A 21,821-nucleotide genomic window follows, 5' to 3' on the forward strand; every position below is an offset into this window, starting at 1 on the left:
CTCCAGACCAGCGTTGTGTTGATGTTTTTATTTTATTTATGCCTCGGGTTACAATGCCTCTCTCCATTCACAGGCAGTTTACAGCAGCCTTAGCTGACTTACATGAAGCAGCCAAGCTGTGTCCCAATAACCGGGAAATCCGCCGTCTGCTGGCTCGAGTGGAGGACGAATGTAAACAGATGCAGCGAACTCAGACCAAAGGAGGCCTCGGTGGGGCTGCAGCTGCATCCAGCCAGGCATCAGGAGGCCACGAGTCTGACCAGGAGCAAGACGAAGGGCAGGACGACCCCTCAGAGCACAGCCTTGCTAGGAGTGTAGAAGGCCAAAGAGATATTCTTGAAGAGGAGGAAGAGGAGGAGGATGCCATGCAGCATGACAGGACAGGTGAAGCCTGCTGGTCCCAGAGCAGTTACTCTTTTAACAAAGTCTTACCCTCTGAGTCAGCGGCTGCCAGCATCAGTGTGGGACACCAGAATCAGAGTCTGAGCCCCAGCTCACCCCCAGGCCCCAGCAGGCTTCCTCCTCACAGGTACCCTCGTGAGCACCGGGATGCCCTGCCTCAACAGGGGCTGGTCCTGCAGCCAACTAAGCAAGCCCAAATTGTCAAGACCAATCAGCACATGAGTTCCATGCAGACCGGGGGAGGAGCCGTGGGGGGTCGCTCGGCAGGGGCCAAATCTCAGTACGCTCCCTCCAGTCCGTTACCCAGCCGACACATGTCCAGCATGCTGAAGCCGGGCCCAGGTATCGACATCGGCCCTCTGCCCACCCCAGCTGACGAGCCCATGTATGGGAACCGCATGTTGCTGGCAGCTGCCTCCTCTTCCATAGGTCACAGTTGTGAAAGTGAGAGTCTCCACTCCTCTCAAGCCTCTTACTCATCCTGCAGCAACTCTAAAGGTCTGGGCCAAGACAGGCTGTCTGCCCACTCCGCATCGTCCTTGGATGGCTTGGCCTGCTCTGGTCCTGGATTCCAGGGGAATCACTCAGAGTCTGGAAAGGAAGGGATGTGCGCTGCAGCGGGATCTCAGGGAGGCGGTGGCAGCAGCAGCATGCGTGTGTCTAGTTCCACCAGCAGCCTGGCATCAAGCAGCAGCCTGTCAGACAGCGGCAAGCTAGGTCCTGACGTTCGCACCAAGATCACTGACAAAACAAAGCACAGCCAACAGGGCAGCGCCGCAGCCGAGTACAAACCCAGGCCCTTCATGGGCATAACTGACAAGACAGCCCGTTTTCAGCAACAGCAGCAGCAGCAGATTCAACAGCAGCAGCACCACGGCTTGCAGAGTCACCCGAGTCTGCAGTCTATCGGTCGCAGCTGGCTGAACCACTCCTCCGACGGCCTCGTGTGTCACAACATGTCGACAATGGGCCTGCAATCTGTCGACGGCAAAACGGCGAGCTCATACCAGGAGCAGCACAAACCTCCACCACCTCAGGGTGGTATGGCGATGAGTAGCTTACAAAATGGCATGCATGCCAAGGAATTTGCAGAGAAGTTCTGCCAAGCTGCCAACTGTTACAAAGAGTCCAAGCCAGCACTGGCTATGCCACACACGTTAATGGACAGTAAGCCTAAGCAGCCTGGCCTAGCTCGAGATAATCCTGCCATTCACGTAGCTTCAATGAAACCAAAGCGATCATTTATAGAGTCGAATGTGTAGACAAGCGTCTTTTATCTCTCTTACAATCCTTAACGCACACGCGCACAGACACAAGGAAAAATCTAAAGTGAGAGGGACTTGTTTCATATTTTTTAACCAACCCCAGAGTGCAGTCTGACATTAAGTCTTATAAGGAGTACAGTTTGCAAGCTGTTTGTTTTCCCGGGAATTCAGGCACCAAGCAGCGTGCAGAAGGCTCCAAATTTTTACTCGTCCCAATCTGCCGCTTCTGGCTGTCAGCTTTTGTTACATGACATGTCCGTCGTCGTTCAGCCAGGCTGGAGACAAAGCACTGAAGGAAGTATCCAGACATGTACTCTACAGTCCTGATCAACAAAACGGTGGCAATGAGCACTTTACACAGTTAGCAAGTGCTTAAACAACATATTCAGTTACAGCTTAATGTTATTACAGAGTAATTCATTTACGTCCATGGTGCTGAGAGCAAAGAAATACGGTCTCTTTAAAAATGATTGAGAACCCTTTGTTTTCTGCACACTTTGCTGCAATTGCTTTTAATTCAATTTGAATCAAATTGTCATTTTACACTCAGTAGCCCAAAAATGACAAAGTGCAAACACATTTGCTGAGTTCTTTGTAATTTCATTGAAAATCAGACACCGAAGCCTCTCATTCATCTGTTTAAATTTGCAAAAGAGCAAAGTGTGCACAAAATAAATGGATGTGAAGGAAGACGTAGTCCCCGGTGAAACGTTCAGAGGGTTTAAGGGACGGGCATTCCTGTGTTTTACGAAGGACGTTATAGATCCTCATGTTGTGTATATTATATAAATATGTACTTTTCCTTCTTTTCAGTGAAGGTCCATGTTAAGTGTATTGACAAGTTCCGACTTGTGTATCTCGAGTTTTAGGCACAATGTTGTTCAAATGGTGTTAAAGGTTCTAAAACAAAAAACAAAAAAGCATTTGTTAAATATGTTTGTACATTATATAAAATCACCATTAACACTGAATTGAATTCCTTTCTGTATCTGCTTGTTGTTGCTGTCTAGTTTAATTTATTTACAGCGCCAATGGCTTGGTTAATTGTAAAAGCAATATATTTTATATAGTTATTTTTGCACAGCTACTAAGACATTTTATGATTCTCAGTGTTGAGATTTAAGTGCATGCTTCAATTGCAGTTTATATTACAGAGTGGAAAAAAGTCTATAAAAGCAGAAAAATGGTTTGGGGACTCAGTGCCATCAGTTCTATTTTATTATGTACATTAAATGCAATTGTTGCCATGTTTTCAGTATTGTGAGCTTTATTAGCTGTGATCACATACTGTAATTGAACGTTTTTGCCATAGCTACCATGGGAGAGAGAAATAAAGACCCACTGAGGAAACAAAATTGCTCTGTTCACTTTTATCCTTTGGGCTGATTTGGTGAAGCATCGGTCATAAAGATCTACAGGAGTGTAAACATAACTCTACCATGTGGTCACAGTTGAAAGCAGTTCAGCAGATTAACATAGCTCAACTTGTCCTGGTTGCACTATACACGCCATTTTCCACATACATTAGCCAAAGAATTAAAAGCTACTAGAGCCAGTGAGACTATTTCCATAGAAGCTGAAGATTTTTCCTCTTCTGAATTTCTGCTGTATTTGCTTTAGAAGCTCCACACGGGAAATAAGCCAGTGTACGGTGTTGAATGAGGACACTGAATTTAAAGATAAGGTATAGAAAACGGTTGCAAAACAGATTCTTCAGGACGGTAAGTTTCTTCTTCGTGCATTCTTTTATTGCAGCATGTAAGATTTTAGCAGTGCTCTAATTGGAAGCTATTGTACACAAATAGTAATTGAACATTCATATATTCCTTTCAAAGTATTTCTTTTTATATGTGGAGTAAATTTAGTGAAATATCTCTGAAATGCAATGTATTTACATGGAGCTAGGATTAGCTTAGCTTTACCTGTAATGTGTCAGTGTCCATCAAGTGTGTCATAGATGCGTGCGTAGGACTGGTGTATGTAATGTTAGAATAAAAAAGAATTTTTAAAAGACAGGGTGGGAACCTAACTAGAAAACAATTGCCGGTTTCCCAGTGATGGTCTTAAATTGTGCCGATTGCAAGCAACTGGCAACCAGCCGGTCGCTCAGAGATTGAGAGCGTTGCATGCTTAACTTGAGTGACCAAGGCGATCGCACAGGTTTCCTGGTGGAAGACCAATTATCTCCAAACAATTATGGTCTGACTCAGACTGATTGCAATCGCTTCAGGCAGACTGGCAAAAGTTTGCAAATAACTGCAGTCTAATTTATAAACGCTGACAGATTGCCAACACTCAGTTGCTTGTAATCTGGTTATTTTCCTATGTAATAGCAAGGTGAGTGTCATTTTGCAGTAAATCACCATCCTGAAACAGCTAAGTCAATATTTGTGCAGGAATTCCTGTTTTAACTCAATTAGGTTCTGGTTGGACTCTGAATTTAAACCGTTCATATGAGTTTCTTGTCCATGTAGAGGGCAAAAGATTGATCATTTTTGCTGATGTATCACACTTGTGATCACTCTGATCACAAACCTATCGCACACAAATGCCAACTTGGTCCTACTACGTTGCAAACTGACAACAGGGTGTTACTAACTTTCGATGGCCGTTTTATCACCTTCTTGAAATCACTTTGAGGACATCAACTGACTGCAAGTGGGTGTAGACCTGGCTCCTGAATCCAAACAACCATTTCAAACTCAAAAGAGTTTAAGTTTGTTGCACACAATTGCAATACATTTTAGTCATGCCACGGCCTCCGGTGGCTGTTTTCCCTGTGGTGACCTAAGCTTGTAAAAGTACAGACATTCTGTACAGATAGTAGTGTTAAAAATAATATTTGATTACTGAGTACTTACATGTAAGCTTTAAATTTCCAGTTTATCAGATACCACTGAGCAATCTTTACCTTTAAAAAGAAAATGTAGGGAGTAAATGTGAAAAGATGCCAGAAAAAGAACTAGTCAAGTAAAATACCGATACCTGAAAATTGGGCATTGCAACTATTGCATGTTTAAGATGCACCATCTTCACCACTGAAACCAAGAAGCTAAGTCTATGGTTGGTTAGTGGGGGGTGAGCTATTGGTTTACCCTCGTGGGAGTTTCATTATGACCCAACGATGATTTTTAAACAACAGCATTCAGTTTTACATGGCATCTTCCAGAATTACTGAGCTAGAATAAACCACTGCAAGCTGTTAGTAACAGAGTAAAGCTACAGTAGGTTTTAAAATGTCACACTATAGTACTTAGTAAGTAATTAATAACTGGAGTAAGATTATATAAAGGTTGCTGAATATTAGCCAAATAATGACCGATTTTTGATAATGCTAACTCAAGTCACAGTCAAAAACACGTGATGCCAGTTGCACAGATAAATGCAGTAAATCTAAAGTTCTAGCATCAGCCTCCATTAGCGATATGCTAATAGTCATGCCAGTCCAAATAAGGCTGTGAAAGCAAACCCATTTTATTCTTTTTATAAAAAAAAAAAAAGGATTTTGAGTTGTACTTCACTTTATTTTTTTTAAAGGCACATTAAAATTGCATAGTTACAGTGTTGCTTTAGAGATTCTCTCTTTAAATACAAGTATATTTGACAGTTATGTAAAATATAGCTAAAAATAATAGTTATTTACTGTATAAATATCAGTCAACTTCTCTGGGATCTCAGATTCTGATCACTTCGCCAGATGTGACTCTTGAATAGCACCCTGAACAAATTCATAATTACTTCAATCAGCTTTTGTTATCAGATGTTGAGCTACTCTGAGCTCCTGGTTCGACTTCCACCGCGTTATAGCCATCTTCAGAGACCTGTTGGGGGTGAGGAGTGTTGTCTGCAGAGGAAGGTTTGTCATGGGGCTGGTTTTATTCTTGCCTCTAATCCAGCTCTCAATAGATTCCCGCTCATAGGAATAGCCATCTGTGGAGCACACATACAGTGACATCCCAAATACACTGAGATAATACAAGTAAAAATCTTTATAGTGAAGCTGTCCCCATCTTTGGCTCAGTTTAAGACGCTAGGGACCAAGTGCTTTTAATTTGTAAACTAACCTGCAGCAATGACCGGATCCTTCATCAGCTCTCTGGTGATTGGGCACAGGAATTCATCTGGGGCTTCTGAACCATTCTGCTCTGCCTTCAGGGCCTCGATTCTCCTCAGGAGACGACCACGAAGGCCCACCGACTCTAAAAAACCAAAACGCCGTTCAGTGTCCTTTTTAGCCATGATGGTGATTTATATCGAGTACCGTGCACCTTTTGTTAATTTTCAAATGTAGTAAAAAGGCTGGTCTCAACATTTCATTTGGCATCATTTAAACCTCATTATCATTACCTTACAAAGACCAACCAAAGACTGTTGTATGTTAATGGTATTCAATAGCGATTTCAATGAATTTGGGTTGACGCAGCAAGGCAGCAGGCACTGAACAGACTGACTTTGTTCTCTCTCAGAACAAAAGGGAGGATAAATCTGAACTTGCACATGATCACTCTGTACTGAGACACAAAGAGCCAGACACCTCGCTGTGTCATGATGGCTGCTTAGCTAACGTCTCTCATTATCCTGCTTGGAAATTAAACTCCAACAGGTCCAAAAAGAGGAAACTCACTCTGCACACAGCTGCATGTCTCTGCCCACTGACAGCCCCCAGTGAATTTATCGTCAGCTGCAAATTTCACCACCAGCTAAAATGGAGTGATGACCTATAGAGCCGCACATGATTAGTGGTGTGTCGGCGTATAATGGCAGTGCCGTGGAGGTGTAGGTCTCATTCAGACAGAGAGAGCAGCTGCAGTGACATTTTCTTTCACAAGTCCTGAAGATTTGGTTCACATATGGTGACAGCCAAAACAAAAAGAGAGAAAAAGCTCATTTATTCCTTCCTATCGCTATAGGTGACTGCTAAATCATCGCATGCATCCAAAAAATTTTAAGCTGACGTCACAAAAAATACATTTTCAGGAAATTTTATGCAGCCTTTATGGTTTAACTAACACCAAATGTGGCCCCGAGAAAGTTGGGATAGGCTCCAGCGACCCTGAAAAGGATAGGCAGCAGAGAATGGATGGATAATTCATTTTTATATTTATGCTTAGTGTGAATTTTTAGGGACATTACAGTTTTAAGTAGCTGCAGACTACCACACTCTCTGCTAATCTGAGTAATTGCACCAGACCTCTCAGTCATGTTTGTGTTTCTTTAATCCAGTTGCTTTACAGACAATCCAAGAAGTGTAGCATTTTATTTGTATGTAATGTAGCACAAATTATAAATAATATTCATCTGTGTGATTTAAGTCTAGAGATGAACGTTACTAACTAAAACAAAAAAAAAACAAACAAAAAAAAGTAACTCCAAAACCCATTGCTGCATTGGTTTTGTCCATCTTCGATATACAGTCTATAATAAAACTCACTTTCAAACAAGTTGGTGCACAGGGTGAAATGGAAATAAAACTGATTTTAGTGATATGCAAATCATATACACCTTGTATGGAAATTAACCAGTATGAAGACAACATACCAGACATGTTTGTTTCAGCAAATTTGGAGAATATTTTTTGTTGCCATCAATTCTGCATACTGGAATAAGGTTCTGTTTGGAAAGTAAGATTTTTAATTTATATACTGGCCTGAACTAAGGCCAGTATATATATATATATATATGTATATATATATATGTATATATGTATATATATATATATGTATATATGTATATATATATATATGTATATATATATATATGTATATATATATATATATATATATATATATATATATATATATATATATATATATATATATATATATATATACACACACACACACACACATACTGTTTTTATAACCTATGCAGAGTGTTCTCTTACTTAAGAAAAAAATTCAATGACTTGACCTTAGTGTCTTCACAGGGAGATACAGGCCTGGATGAGTGAATAAGAAATGTTTTCATGAGCTGTACTGAGGTTTATCATTGATGTGCCAAGGTCATGTAATACTGAGTTTGGATGGCAAAAATGCAAAGTTGCAAGGATTTTTGCAACTTTTATACAACTGTGGCTTAAAGTTGTTTCTAATGATTACACTTCTGGATAGTTTGTGTGTAGTTTGGTTTGCAAATAGCGGCGTGTGCAATAGTTGAAATTGAATTCATACTGATATACAGTATGCGCTCTAAATGTTTCTATCATACATCATGATGTACTGGTGAATATTTGATCCATTTATAGGATGCAATCAGCCTCCAACAAACTGGAGAGGTCTTCACAATCAGCTAATGCTCACAGGGGACCAGTCACTTCACTTACTGGGGAAATTAAATGTTGTGAGTTTGTCTTAATTTTGCACTCATTCACTGAGCAGGAAGCAGAGATGGAGGGAGGAAAGAATTCACGCTCACATTATACAGACTGACTCGCCTTTACCATTAAGTCTGTGCCTTGAAAACGCTGCATTTAAGTTGAAACGCAGATGAAGCAGGGAAGACGTGCTGTCGGAACAACAAGTAGTTCAGATCCTATTGGAAAAATTGCAGCGTCCAATCAAACGCCTTCTCACATTGAAACCCCCCGAACCAATCTGAGTCATCCAATAAACGACTCTTAGATGGAAAAACTACACTTAACAGGGTAATGCTTCATTTAAGATTTCCATAAGTTCCCACACATCTTTTTCGTGGAGACATAAGCCATTAGAACTATAGCGTCCACTTTACATTTAGATAGATAATTTGATGCAGGGCTACAATAAAAGTGCAGAATGAGGCTGTTACCACAGAGATATGCCGAATTATATTGGAGGAACTTTTCCCCCCTCCCCTTACTCAAAGATTCATGAATATTTCATCGAGTAAAGTGCGCTGGAATCCAATTTGCTCTGTGTGTGTCTGCAGCATGTGTGAGCGACTGTTTGTCTATGCATGTGCACACATTTACACAAGCAGCATGGATGGAAAATGATAGTTGTTGGTTGTGCAGCACAAAAAGGCCACGAAATGTGGCAATCTGCCGTTTCCTCTGTCCTCATTCTGTGGTAATGATGAGAGCTGTCCTCCATACCAAACACATGGAAAAGACATAAGGCATGCTTTGCATTACTGAACAGCAAGCAGGGGGAAAGTTGGCTTTAACGCTTCTGCTACTGTCCAATTAAAGCAAACCCAACAACAGGCAAGAGGGTGCTTTTACTGTGATTAAGGGAGAGATTGTGATTCAGCTGATTACAATTGGCACAAAGTACTCGCAATTAGGCAAGAGGCAGGATTTCTGGGCGTTATGGCTCCAATGCAGCATGCAAACTGCAAATTTCCTTTAAAACTGTGTGTTTACAAAAAGAACTCCAGATAGGACTTTACTAAGCTGACATACATAGGAGGGAAAAGGGGTAACAGCCTGACTCTGTCTGGCTACCTATTCTAAAATATTTTAACCTTACAGTGTGTGAAGTATTTGTCCCCTTCCTGATTTCTTATTTTTTGCACATTTGACACACTTACATGTTTAGATCATCAATCCAATTTCAATATTAGACTAAAATAACTTCAGTTAATACAAAATACTGTTGTTAAATGATGACATCTAAAACTTACTTGGTCCAAAATTTAAAAGTAATCACCCCCTAAACCTAATGAATTGTTGTGCAACACTTGGCAGCAAGAACTACAATCAAGTGTTTGAGATAACTGGCAGTCTTTCACATCGCTGTGGAGGAATCTTGGTCCACTTTTCCTTGCAGAACTGTTTTAATTCAACCACACGTGGAGGGTTTTTGAGCATGAACGGCTCATTTCAATTCAAGTCTAGACTTTAATTGGGCCAAAACCTTAATTTGGGGTTTTGTTTTGGGGGTTTTCAGTTTGGATCATTGACCTACTGCACAATGCTTGACCTTCATAGTGTGGATATTCTCCTTCAGGATTTTCTGGTAGAATGCAGAACTCAAGGTTTTATCAATTACAGCAAGTCGTCCAGGCCCCAAAGTAGCAAAGCAGCCCTACACCATTGACTACCACCATCATGGTATGATATTCTTTTTACTAAATTCTGTGTTAGTATTACACGATGTGTAACTGGACTCAGACTTTCACCTTGAAACTCTCCCAAGGATCCTATTTTTCTTTTGAGTTGTCGATACATTGCTGGAGTAATTTTGGAAGGCTGGCCACTCCTGGGAAGGCTCGCTGCTGTTCCAAGTTTTCTCCATGTGTGGCTCTCACTGTGGTTCGCTGATAACACAAAGCCTTAGAAATGGTGCTGTAACCATTTCCAAACTGATAGATGTCAATGACTGTGTTTCTCATGTCTTCTAAAGTTTCTTTTGGTTGTGGCATGATGTGGCATGTTTTTTGTGGTGATTTCTTGATTCAACAGATCTGACAGTAATGAGATCGGTGGCTAGTGAACTGGGGCAGGGTGACAACTACTTTATCGCAAAAGGCCAGATAACTTTTTTTCTCTTAATAAATTGAAATCATTCACAAACTGCATTTTGTATTTACTCATTTGGGTTATCTTCAACTGATATTCAAATTTGTTTGATGATCTGAAACGTTTCAGTTTGACAAATATGCCAACAAAAAGAAATAAGAAAGGCACTGTAAATTTCATTTTTGAATTTGTGTGAATGTTTAATTGCTTCAGTGGAGATAATAATGCTGACATTTGCACATTATTTGCAGCTGTACTGTGATGTTGCTGCCTACATGAGTTGTGATTTCTTTTTTTCTGGCCACAGTTTGTATGGAGCCTTTCTGCACTGTGACCTTGGTCGAACCTGAGGGGACTAATCTTGTTGTCAGCAGGATTATCATTGTTCCCGAGGTAAAGGTCATCCAGCAGGGTACTGTCATCCCAGCGTGATTTGCGATTGTATAAGCAGACAGACATGCTGCTGCTTCACGCCCTTAAATCACATCACTATTTGGGAGGAGTTTTTGGAGGGGAAAAAATAAATCAGAGCATCAATAAAAGCAGCTTACATCATGCTTTCTAATTCAGTCTTGTTATGTGTTAGGATCAGGGAATAAATCCTCACATAAGCACAGAATCCCAGTGTGTGTCAGTGAAGTGTACACTGATGTTAGTGGTTGCTTTAAATTCCATCCTCACCAATTCCAAGCTCAGCTGCTGTTTCCTTGTTCAGCTGGCTAAGCTCTGGTCCATCAATGTTGTTGGCTTTAAAGACACCGACGAGCTCCACTAGTCCCTCGTCACGCAGCCAAGTCTGCACATCGTCCTCTGACCAATCAGTGAGCAGCAACCCGGAGTGACCTGGCAACTTCCTTCCTGCAAAACACACAACAGGGAGCCAGGAAGTGCTCTGTGATTATTCCCCTAACTCCTGCAACAAAACATACCCGTTGTCAAACAAACAGATTCCATTCGCACTCCACAGTAAAAGGACACGTCCCCTCTGTGAGTGATAATTACTTTGATGCACACTCAAACATGCTGAGGACATTTACATTAATCTTATGCTAACCTTACACTGAGTTGTCATGGTGTAGTTCAGTGGAGACTTGCTTTTTCCCCAGTGTTGCTGAACAGTAGCCCCACATTATGAGTATTCCAAGCACACACACCTGACCTCCCACACAAGTATGTGATCTCCCAAAGGAAAGAAAATGAAACCCAGGGGTGTGTTATTTCAGGCTCCGCCAGCATGTAGCTCGTCAACCTTCGCGACACTATGTGGCCATCATTCATCATACAACGTGGCGACAAACTGGCCTGTTGTGCGTTGGCCCCATTAATGAAACCTCACAGCAGCTTCATAGTTCACATTGGCAGTCATTAACCAGGATTAAACCTGAAGACTTGAGGTGTGTAGCTCATTACTACCTTAACCATGTGTTAGGTTTTCCCCTCCACCTCTTGCTGTCTCTGCTACCCTAAAATAAAAAAATAAAAAAAATCTTCCACATAAAATTCTGCTCTTTAATGCCCACCTGAAAACATGTCTGTTGCTGGACTGCATTTGAATCCAATCAGGGTTATGTTTAACTAATCTAATCAAAATCTAGACATTAAAAAAACAATAACATAAGAACAGCTATGATAATGATAATAATGATAATAATAATAAATGATAAATAAATAAAAATAGTAAATTATTTAAGCTGTTTTCTGTCTGACTGTGGAAAAAAAAAGAGGGCTTTCTCCTGGAAACTGAATGTTAAATCTGAGGTGATGCAAAACCTTCCATAGACCCTTTTCAAAGCTGAATTCTTGACTTGTCACAGTAGTGAAAGCACAGGTGGAATTAATGATAGCTGAGCTCCATTAAATTTCAAGTAACCCATGACGGTCAACCAGCGTGCACAAAAGCAGGAGCTCCTCTCTGCAGCCCTGGCAGCAGCACCTCGAGTCTCCAAGTCTAAGGAGCTGGTAACACTGTGTCAAAGCATGGCAGTTGACTGAAATAGCTCAGAATGCTGCGTTTGATTACTCAGACAGATTCACATATGAAGACTTCTTCATCATTTCCATTCTCTACATCTTATAGACTGGCGAGCTTCATTTCTTCTTGTCAACAAATCCCAACAATAAATCAGTCCTACATTAGCCTGCAAAACCATATCCTGAAGGCACGTTTTTCTGCAAAAGACTCTCATTGTTACTGAAAAAAAAAAAACCCAAACTATCTACACTTGGTGACACATTTCTTCGCTTCAAAAAACCTATTGGTTTATTTTCAGGTCAGTTCTCCAAAGCAGCGGTCCCCAACCCCCGGGCCATGGACCGGTACCGGTCCGTGAGTCGTTTGGTACCAGGCCGCGAGAGTTGAGGCTCGGGTGTGAAATGTATGGTTTTCAGGGTTTTGGTTTTTTTTTCAGGGTTTTTAGCGTTATTTTGTTATCGTTTTTTATCGTTAACTCTGTTTTCCTGGGTCTTTTCACGTGTGTTATGAATGAATCTTCTTTTTTTTAGTACCAGTACTAGTTTTATTTTGTTGTATTTATCCGCGACACTTTAAAGGCCGGTCCGTGAAAATATTGTCGGGCATAAACCGGTCCGTGGCGCAAAAAAGGTTGGGGACCGCTGCTCTAAAGACCTTCCTGTTCATTCATTCATAATGCTCATTAACCAAGAGATGAGGCAAACACAGACTAATTACTCTAGGAGCAAGTTGTCATTTATGACCACTACTATAGTTTTAGAGAGTATTCAACATCATACACTTCACTCCAGGCCACTATAGTCAAAACAACACTTCTTTAGTTTTAACATTATGGCTCTGTTTTTGGAAATGATTGTGGGAAAAAAAAACACTAGGAAAACTAAGCTGAGCCCAGCTGCAGTGAGAGCAACACAACAGAGCAGGCATCAGTGATAACAATGAAAAGGTCAGAAAGAAAAGAAAAGGTGAAGGTGGGTTGCAAAGCAGCTTGCAGCTGCACAGAAACAGTGGTTATGTTAAACCACCTTAATAAGCATACCATATATGAATACATACAAAAGGTATAAGGTGAACTATCAGGTGATTTGGGCTAATAAAGTAATCCGGTAATCTGGAGGGATCGCACGATCATTTTATGATCAACTGCTACATAATCAACTAAAATCACATGTCCAGATATTCATGCTTCGCTTATTTTATTGTTTAATTTAATCTTTCATTTTTTTATAATGTTGTCTAAACCTCAGCCTGCAGTGGCTCTGTGTCTACATGATTAGAATAGAATAGAATAGAATAGAATAATCCTTTAATTGTCCCACAAGGGGAAATTTGGCTCTTTCTTGGTTCTGGGCTGCATTTCAGCCTGTGTTGTTGGAGATCTTGTGAAAATCGATGGATTTTCGATGGAATTATGAACAAAAACAAAAGAACGATCAGATTCTGATTCACCATGCAATACTATCTGGGAAGTGTGATTGAAAACAGATTCATTTTTGGCATGACAATGATCCCAAACACACCGCCAATGCAGTAAAAGCATACCTAGATATAAAAAACACACACAATGGGACACTACCAGTCAGAACAAAAGGCAGCCAGCATCCAGAGAACTTTGAAAGTCCTTTGCATATGTTTAATAATTCTAAGTTTGGGTTTACTAGCAAAATATGGAAAAATGAGGGTCGGCTCGAGACTTTTGTACAGTGCTGCACAATAAACGACAAACAAAAAACCATCACAAGTAAAAACAAAACAGTAGATCCACAAATTGAATTATCCAAGCAGCTGTACTAGATGCTGAGACCTGGACCATCCATAAAGAATGTGAAGAATTAAAATAAATCAGCACTGGTTTAAGCTGAAAGAGTAGCTGAATAACTGAAGATTTCTAAGGGCAAAACAGTGTGATGCATTTATTTACCTTGGCACTGTGTCTCCTTTGATTCAGCTGCTGCCGAAAAACATAAAAGGGAATAGGTTCAATGTGTGAAACGAGAGAAAGAAACAAGATTAAAGGGGAGATAGAGAGAGGCATAAAAAAAGGCAGATCTTCATAGAGATGGAATTTACTTTGTCAACATCAGCCTGACTAATGGCAGATAGGGAAGCTGCAATGATGAAGCTTCAAGGCTTCCAGATGTCTAACGATTGCACCTTTTCATTTAGTATTCCAAATATTTTCTTTCATGTTGTGGTATAACCTTTTTTTTGGTTTTAAGCAGTGTTTGCCTCCATAGGAACAGCCTTCCAAGGCTCAGTGGTACTTTGCCCTGCTGCACTAATAAACATCAATCACAATTCCTCCTCTAGACACTGCAGCCAGACAGGAGTACACATGTAATAGGAGCTTCTCTGGCTGGACAACTCCCAAAACACTCTTTTGGGAATCTTTGGCGCTGCAAATGGCTTCTGGGCTTTGTACCACTGCTAACATTTTGTTTTAAAAAGAGGAGTGATTGTGCATTTGCTGGTGCCAACTTAAACAATCCTCTGCTGAGTATTTACCAGTGCTGTCATCCTCATCTCCAATTCTCCACACGTTTACCGATCTGTCCATAGAGCCCGTTGCAATCCAGGGAAAGGTGGGAGATAGCGCAACGGTGGTTACATACCTGCAGGAAGGAGCAAGAGGAACGGGAATGTGAAAGGTGTGTGTGTGTAATTGACTGAAACTGGCACAGGAAGAGAGCGGCCTTAAAAATCTGGTTCCCTCGACACTTACGAAAGGAAAACCCCCCCCAAAAAACTAGCCTTAGATCGTGCAGCATCTTAAACTCTTTCAAGGACATCAAAGCGGTGTGCTGCTTCTTACCTGTGGTGCCACATCAATGACGGTGCAAAAGCAGTGCCGGGGAATATACTTTTGCACCACTGCACCCGGTGCTTCTGGGAAAAGCTAATCAAGCAAAAATCACACTTTTTGATCTGAAACACCAGGACTCCTATTCTGCTGTTTGTCTAATAGCTGCAGAGATTGCATTGCGGTGGGAGGTCAGGCCGGGTCATTTACCTGTCATGTTGTTTCAAAGTTTGGAGCACGGTTCCCAGGCTCTGTACACAAAGTCCAAACACACGAAACGGGAATGTTTGACATCTGTGTTTATGGACGCTGTGATTTATTGTTTAGAAGTCCTCGACCACAGTTAACTATAGCAGCAAACAACAACAAACCTCCCCCCCAACCCCATATTATGGGTGGCGTGTTTGCGCTTTACTTACCGCATCATATACTGCGACACTTTTATCCACGGAGCTGTTGAATATTTAGAGTAAACAAAGTCAACTTCATTTGCGGCGTGCATATGCGTGCATTCACATTGTAGAATAATGAGCAGAAAAAAGGGATTCTTTTCTAAAATAAACACACACACACACACGAAAACCCACCACGCAGAGCACAGATTAACCTTCAGCGTGTTTGAATTTCAGCCAGGGACAACAGAAGGACCGAGCAGAAGCTATATGATAACAAAATGCACTCCTCCTGTGGTCGACTGAGAGAACAGCACGATCAGTGCTCACCATGGCACGGCCGTTTAAAGCGCAGAAAGAAAATGCAGACAGAAAAAAATTAATTTGAATATGAATTGTATCAAATTATGATAGGAACTAATAACACAAATAGAATATTAAACGTGACCTGAAAGGTACAAATATCAATAATTAGTTGCTGAAGCAGGGGGAATTATGGGATGAAAACACTGGAGGAAGTGATTTTCATGTGTGTGTATGTTTGTGACAGAGAGTGTGATTAGCGTCTTACCCCGAGACAACCCATTCTCCATCAGAGGAGAAGGCACAAGACAGAACTGGGGCCGTCTGGCTGGTGAGAGTCTGAAGCAGCTTCATGGTACAGGCTGGGGTTCAACACACACAAGCAAGATGAGACCAAAGTTAAATTGTGTCTGTATTCGATCTCAGCAGTTGACTGAAGTCCAGAAAAAGAAGTAGAGGTAGATGACTTTTTTCCCCCTTGTAGCTGTGCCCCCTGCTGACAACTACTTGGAAACAAATGATTTTTATTTTTGCCAATAAACTCACATCGACTGCATTAATTCTTCATGCTAAAACCAACTGATCTGCAGCAGCATTTATATAATCATCCTGCGAATACACATGCATTAAGTCAAACCTTCTCCCCTTTTTCTCTTCAGCAATAAAACATAAACACACCATTTTCTCTGGGAGGTTAATGTGTTATTTCCAGGCATATTCCTGATTGATGTGAAACACCACAGTGGAGTAGAAAACCGTAACGCCTGATTAAACCCGACAAATTAACTATACAAGTGAGACCAAAATAAACTAAACAAATGTGACGTGTGGATTGGAGATGTCAGCATGTGTTGATAGGTGACTTGAAGGGAATGCTTCAGATCTGACAGCATTAAAGGCTCGACCCATGGAGCTAATATGCAAAGCTGGAATTAGAGATTTTTCCGTGAACACATGGGGCTTGTACACACTCACACAAAAACAAAAGCGGGGACTAGAAAAAATGTTCCATTTCGACAGCAATCTCAGCTTTGAAATGCGCCCCTTGCTTCCCTAAATCACGTACACTTGAGTCTCTTTTTCATAAAATAGTGGAAGAGAGGTTCGAGCGCACAGTCCTCATGCCAAGACAAGATAAGTGCACATTTCAAAAAAGGCCGAGCTCAACCTCCTTCACATCTGAGGACAAAAAAAATAAAAAAAATCTAAAGCATAATGAAATGAGGACAGACGTTGTCTGGTGTCCCTCGGAGATAAAGGAAAAAAAAAAATCTCCACGGACTTGGGTCACCACGTGGGACACATCAAATCCTCCCAAGAAATGGCTGTTACCATAGCAACACATATTGGAACCTAACAACATGGTGTGTTCACATACATAATGAAAAATACAGTCTGTAGCCGGGGTACGTACGTGTGAACATACACAAATGTTCCTCCTCTGCTGCTGCTTGTACAAGATGTAAATGTCATCATGGATACATGCAACTGATTTCCTTCCAACTCTTTCTCACACACTCACACGCACACACACCTCTGCTGCTGCTGCTGTATTTCAGCAGAATGTCTTAAAGTGATCCATTATTAATGAGTCAGTCTGCAGCTGATTTACTCCACACACTAATAAAATTCTTCTATTCTGCAGAGAGGTTTCAAGGTTGAAGCAGTCAGCACACTCTCCCTCCCTGTCTCTCCCGCTCGGCAATCGAGTGAGGGAGCACTCAGGTGGGGAAGCTGGGGCAGAGGGGTCGGCCTACCTGCTCCTTCACGCTGGGAAACAATCCATATTTTCAGCTGGCTGTCCTGTCCGCAGGAGGCCAGTCGAAACTCCACACAGCAGCCATCTGCAGAGCCAAAGAAGCCACATCCCCTTTTTGTTAAGATTCATGCTTGAATGCGTCTGAAAGCAGAGGGCGGCAAATATCATCTGACGGCCTGCTTTTTAGCTGCAACCCATTCATTACAGCACATACAGCAGTAACACTAACATAACAAGTGTCTTTATTGGAGCCAGGTACTTTGCTTCTAGGATTACATGCAAGTTGCTTTTAAACTGAAAATTGTGCAAGATGAACCTAATGCAAAAGGAACTAAGGAAGGAGAGCAAAAGCAATGAAATTGCAAAAGAGTTTTGATGAGGGAAAAAGCCCCACAGAAAATGAGGTGAGTAACTGAGATGGTCAACTTTTATTTTGAACAGGAATCTGTAGTTCTAAAGATTTGACTCAATTTACCAGCACCATTTAGATGAAAAATGTGAGAAGATAGATAGAAATCCCATTTACCCTGACGTAAAACCAATAAACGCAGCTGATGTCTCATATTTTATTTTCAGATGAATTTCTACAGCAGTAGTAACAAATGAAGAGAACTTACTAACGATGAACTGGGCTGCAAAGCAGCAACAGGTGACTCCCAGGTCGTGAGCGTCCTTCTCAGCGTGCAGAAGGCTGGTGTAAGCATCCCAGAGTTTGAGGTCTCCACGGGTGCAGCCGGTCACAAACATCTGGGCACATGGAGAGAAGCAGCAAGCCACGACGCTGGCCTCGCTTACGGTGGCACATCTGCGAGGGGGGGGGGAGGGGGATGTTGGCACCAACTTGAGTGTGACTCGCTTTAGACTTCAAGGTTTATCAGGAAGTGTGTAAAATTCGAAGGAGGGAAATTTAATTTGTTTAGGCTGTGGAGTCCTGCACTGAGTTTAATGATTTAAACCACCTGTGGGTATTAATCAGAGACACACAGCAGGCCTAGGGGTGCTCAGAAAAGCTGTTCCAGAGCACAAAAGTGAAAAATCAGAGGATTAAAACACAAAATAATCCTGATAAAATGCTTTTTTAATTGGCTTATTTAATCAGAATTACTGAGTTGGCTGCTTCCGTGTTTGTCTAGCTGGTTCCTCTGTGATTTTGTTCCATCTGTCTGTGATGACAGAGCTGTAACTTGAAGACGAACCTGCAATAACTTTAAGACAATTACTCCAGTCTGTTGAAGATTAACAAAGCAAGTTTCAAAACTTTATTAGAGCTCAGTTACTTAAAGATCCTGTAGAAAGATGTTTTATGTATTAAGAGATCCTTTCCTTTATGTCAAGATCATTTTTTTAGTTTATTTTCTATTCCCTTCTCACCGTTTTGATTTGTGTGTCTAATAGAAAATTCAAGTTACATTTTGTGCAACATGAAGAGAATCTGAAGAGACACTGATGTGTGCGATGACTCCATCTGCTGATAATGGCTGAGAGAGGTTTCTAAAGGTGGAAAGAGTGATTCAGACTTTCCCAGTTCAATTATTAACCTCCAGTCTCAACTTGTACAACTGTTATGTCAAGACCGCACACAGAAGGGTTAAGAAAGCACTCCATGTTCAGATAGCTGACATTTATCAGTAAGCAAATATTTTATTGACTCCGTTATTGGTTTTGAACAAAAATACTGAAAAACATTTTTCACGTGTGAATTTGTAGTTTGTTTTTTGTTCCAGTCACGTGGACAAAAAACTATTTGGAAACAGAGAAAAATGACCTCGGATTGGATAAGAGTCTGACTAGTTAGCTCTTATTTTAATATTAACTAAGGCATATTTTGACATTCATATTTGGAGAAGATTACATTAATTATACTAAAATTGTCACTGTGACCCTGTGTGATGCTTATTGTACCTGCGTAGCGTTTTGGAGCGGAAGTCCCAGAGGGCCGCGGTGCCATCGCAGGCTCCTGCCAGCAGGAGAGAGGAGTCTGGCGCCAGTGCGCAAACTCTGAGAGGACTGCGGCCTGGGTGCTCGAGCGTAGCCTTCACCTCACCTGTTTCGGCGCTCCACAAGATGACAGAGCCGTCTGTGGAGCAGCTGAGCAGGAAGCTGCCGCAGGAGCTGAAGCAGCAGCAGTGGACCCCGTAGCCGTGACCCCTGAGAGGAGAAAAGGGAAGCTCCGAGAAGTCGGCCGTGGTATAAACACGGAGCGTTTTATCACCGGAGGAGGTCGCCAGGAGGGATGGAGAGAAGGCACAGCAGGTGACCTCATCTGTATGATGTCGGAGAGTGCAATTTAAAGACACCATTTTGTGACAGATGTGCTGTTGGCTTGGAAGAGGTTGGCTCACAAGGTGGCGCAAAATACTCAGATATTCCTGCACGAAACCAGCTGATTTCGCCTCTTCTCCCTGCTGTCCTACCCGCTTCGCCCAAAGAGAGCAAAGTCACAAAGCTGTCACCACAACCTGTTGCTCCTTATGGCTCAGCAACTGCTTCTCGACTTCCTCTTTCTACTCGGCTGTAAATCTGTGTCTCTCGCTGTTATCGGTCATGTGATACGGAGTTACACAATGTTTACAGTCAAGTGTTTTCATTTTGTATAATTTAATTGACTATAACCTGAGATTTTATATACATGCATATAAATAACATTTGCATATAATATGTATGCAGTGAGGCAAGTTAGAATTTTTTTTGAGTACCTCTAATAGTAAAATAAATGAACATGTAAACACTAGTATTTGGATGCATCCAAATCCTTTTACATATAATTTAAGCACTTTTCCTCTGCCCTGTAGTGCTGTTTATCTATCATATGACTGAAAGACTCCATACTTGACTCATATATATAATTTTTTTTTTTTTAAACATATACACATTTATGTATGTTTACATATCTCCTGTCCTCTGTTGCCACATAAACGAGTGTAGAGAGATCTTCTTTGTCCTAGACTACAAATAGTGCATTGTGGTGCTCAAAGTGGACAGAAAAAAAATCCTACAGTTTCCTTCTGGAAATGACCACATCACCTACATAAATCTGCAAACATTGGGAGGATTTTCTTCCTACCAAGTGACACTTGCCAAACAGTATGACTCTAAAGAGATAGTCCTCCCAAGACACTGGACTCATGCTGGTGACAGCCAGGTAATACAAACTGCAGGTATATAGATAGCCTTCTCAGTGATCGATTGAAGCCTTGTCTTATCTGTTTTTTGGATCAGTGGAGAGGAAGTAAAGCTGAACATATTAAGTTTATTCTCTTTTTTGTGAAAAAGGAGCAGGTCTCAATACGTGTTAAACTTCCACCTACTCCTGTTTGGGTAGAGTTTGTACATAATATGTAGCATTTAAGATGATTTCATGTTGTTTCTTACACACTGTACATTGAGTGTAAGCATTTTCACAAAAGACACTTAGATTTTCCTTTGTTTTCTTGATATGAAAGCATCCAGCTATGCATACTATACACAGAGGAAACCAGCTGCGGATTAACTACCTACAGGTTTAACAGATTTTTGGGGGTTTCTTTTGTGTTTTTAAGCGAGTAATAAGGTCATGACTTCAGACTGCATTATATAAAATGACATCACTGCACTGTAAACATTGTCCACCTCATCATCACATGACTGATAACAACAGCGAGCGATACAGAGATTTATAACTATGTAGAATGGGGTCACTTATGTAACAAGTTTTGCTGGTTTAATAACAATGGGGAAATATTTAGCCATTTTAACACCAAAAATATCGACTGACTTTCATATTTGTAACAAAAATTACAACAAATATCTTGTCATTAACACATTTCATTGTAACTTTGGACATCAGGTATTAGGCTCAATGACTCTACAGCACTAAATCTGGCTTATCTACCCCATCCACCTGTAATCATTTTTTAAAAATTTAAATTATAACTATATTTTTTTCCCTCCCATTCTCTATAATATAAATATACAGCTGAGGTCATAAATTACCCCACAGTCACTTGAACATAAAGTTCCAGGTACATATAGAAAAGAACACTCTTTATTTGCCTGTACCTCTTGTTTCCTGCTCTGTCAAAGATATGATAATCCTCAATTCATATTTATCTGCCTCTGTGACATTCAATGTGGCTCCACAGTCTTCTGTGTGTTCTTTCAATCAGGAAAGCGGTCAATACCCTCACAGCAGGAAGCAACAGAGCTGAACAGCTGGAGGAGGGAAGGAAAGCAGCGAGGGAAAATGAAGTATTAAGCCATCTGTGATACGAGAGCTCATCAGTGAGGAGGATGCCAGCAGCAACAGCGCGCCAAACAAACGTACCAAGGAGGTCAAAAAGAGGAAAGGAGACGACAGCCTACCCAGCTCCCAGACAAAGTTTGACAGCCCCATCTACTGTGCAAAAAAAAGCCAAAACCCACAAAGATGACAAAAAATGTGCTGGCAATATGCCGGTACAGACGTGTGTGTATTTAGTGCATGCATATGAATTTTTATTATAGCTTTAG

At 41.2% G+C, this 21,821-nt stretch overlaps 2 protein-coding genes across 6 annotated transcripts in view; one reads left to right on the forward strand and one right to left on the reverse strand.

The window, feature by feature from the left end:
- tanc1b (tetratricopeptide repeat, ankyrin repeat and coiled-coil containing 1b) overlaps nucleotides 1-3,022 on the forward strand; it is a 115,953-nt gene extending 112,931 nt beyond the window's left edge. For all 5 annotated transcript variants that reach the window (XM_082507214.1, XM_082507213.1, XM_082507211.1 and 2 more), the window contains one exon: nucleotides 74-3,022. In XM_082507214.1, the coding sequence (XP_082363340.1) occupies nucleotides 74-1,664 (1,591 nt within the window). In that variant the 3' untranslated portion in view covers nucleotides 1,665-3,022. The remainder of the gene's footprint in view (nucleotides 1-73) is intronic.
- A 2,184-nt stretch (nucleotides 3,023-5,206) lies between these two features.
- Nucleotides 5,207-21,351, reverse strand: LOC309690258 (WD repeat, SAM and U-box domain-containing protein 1). The gene is given in 13 exon segments (XM_082507225.1): nucleotides 5,207-5,445; nucleotides 5,448-5,597; nucleotides 5,732-5,866; nucleotides 10,789-10,965; nucleotides 14,001-14,030; nucleotides 14,585-14,691; nucleotides 14,892-14,975; nucleotides 15,090-15,130; nucleotides 15,299-15,332; nucleotides 15,843-15,936; nucleotides 17,332-17,418; nucleotides 17,951-18,138; nucleotides 19,236-21,351. Coding segments are annotated over 13 exon segments (1,560 nt in total). The 5' UTR covers nucleotides 19,634-21,351; the 3' UTR covers nucleotides 5,207-5,410.
- Between the last annotated feature and the right edge of the window lie 470 nt (nucleotides 21,352-21,821).

Source organism: Aulonocara stuartgranti (assembly GCF_965226115.1).
Source record: "Aulonocara stuartgranti genome assembly, chromosome: 16".
NCBI classification, from domain to species: Eukaryota; Metazoa; Chordata; class Actinopteri; order Cichliformes; family Cichlidae; genus Aulonocara; species Aulonocara stuartgranti.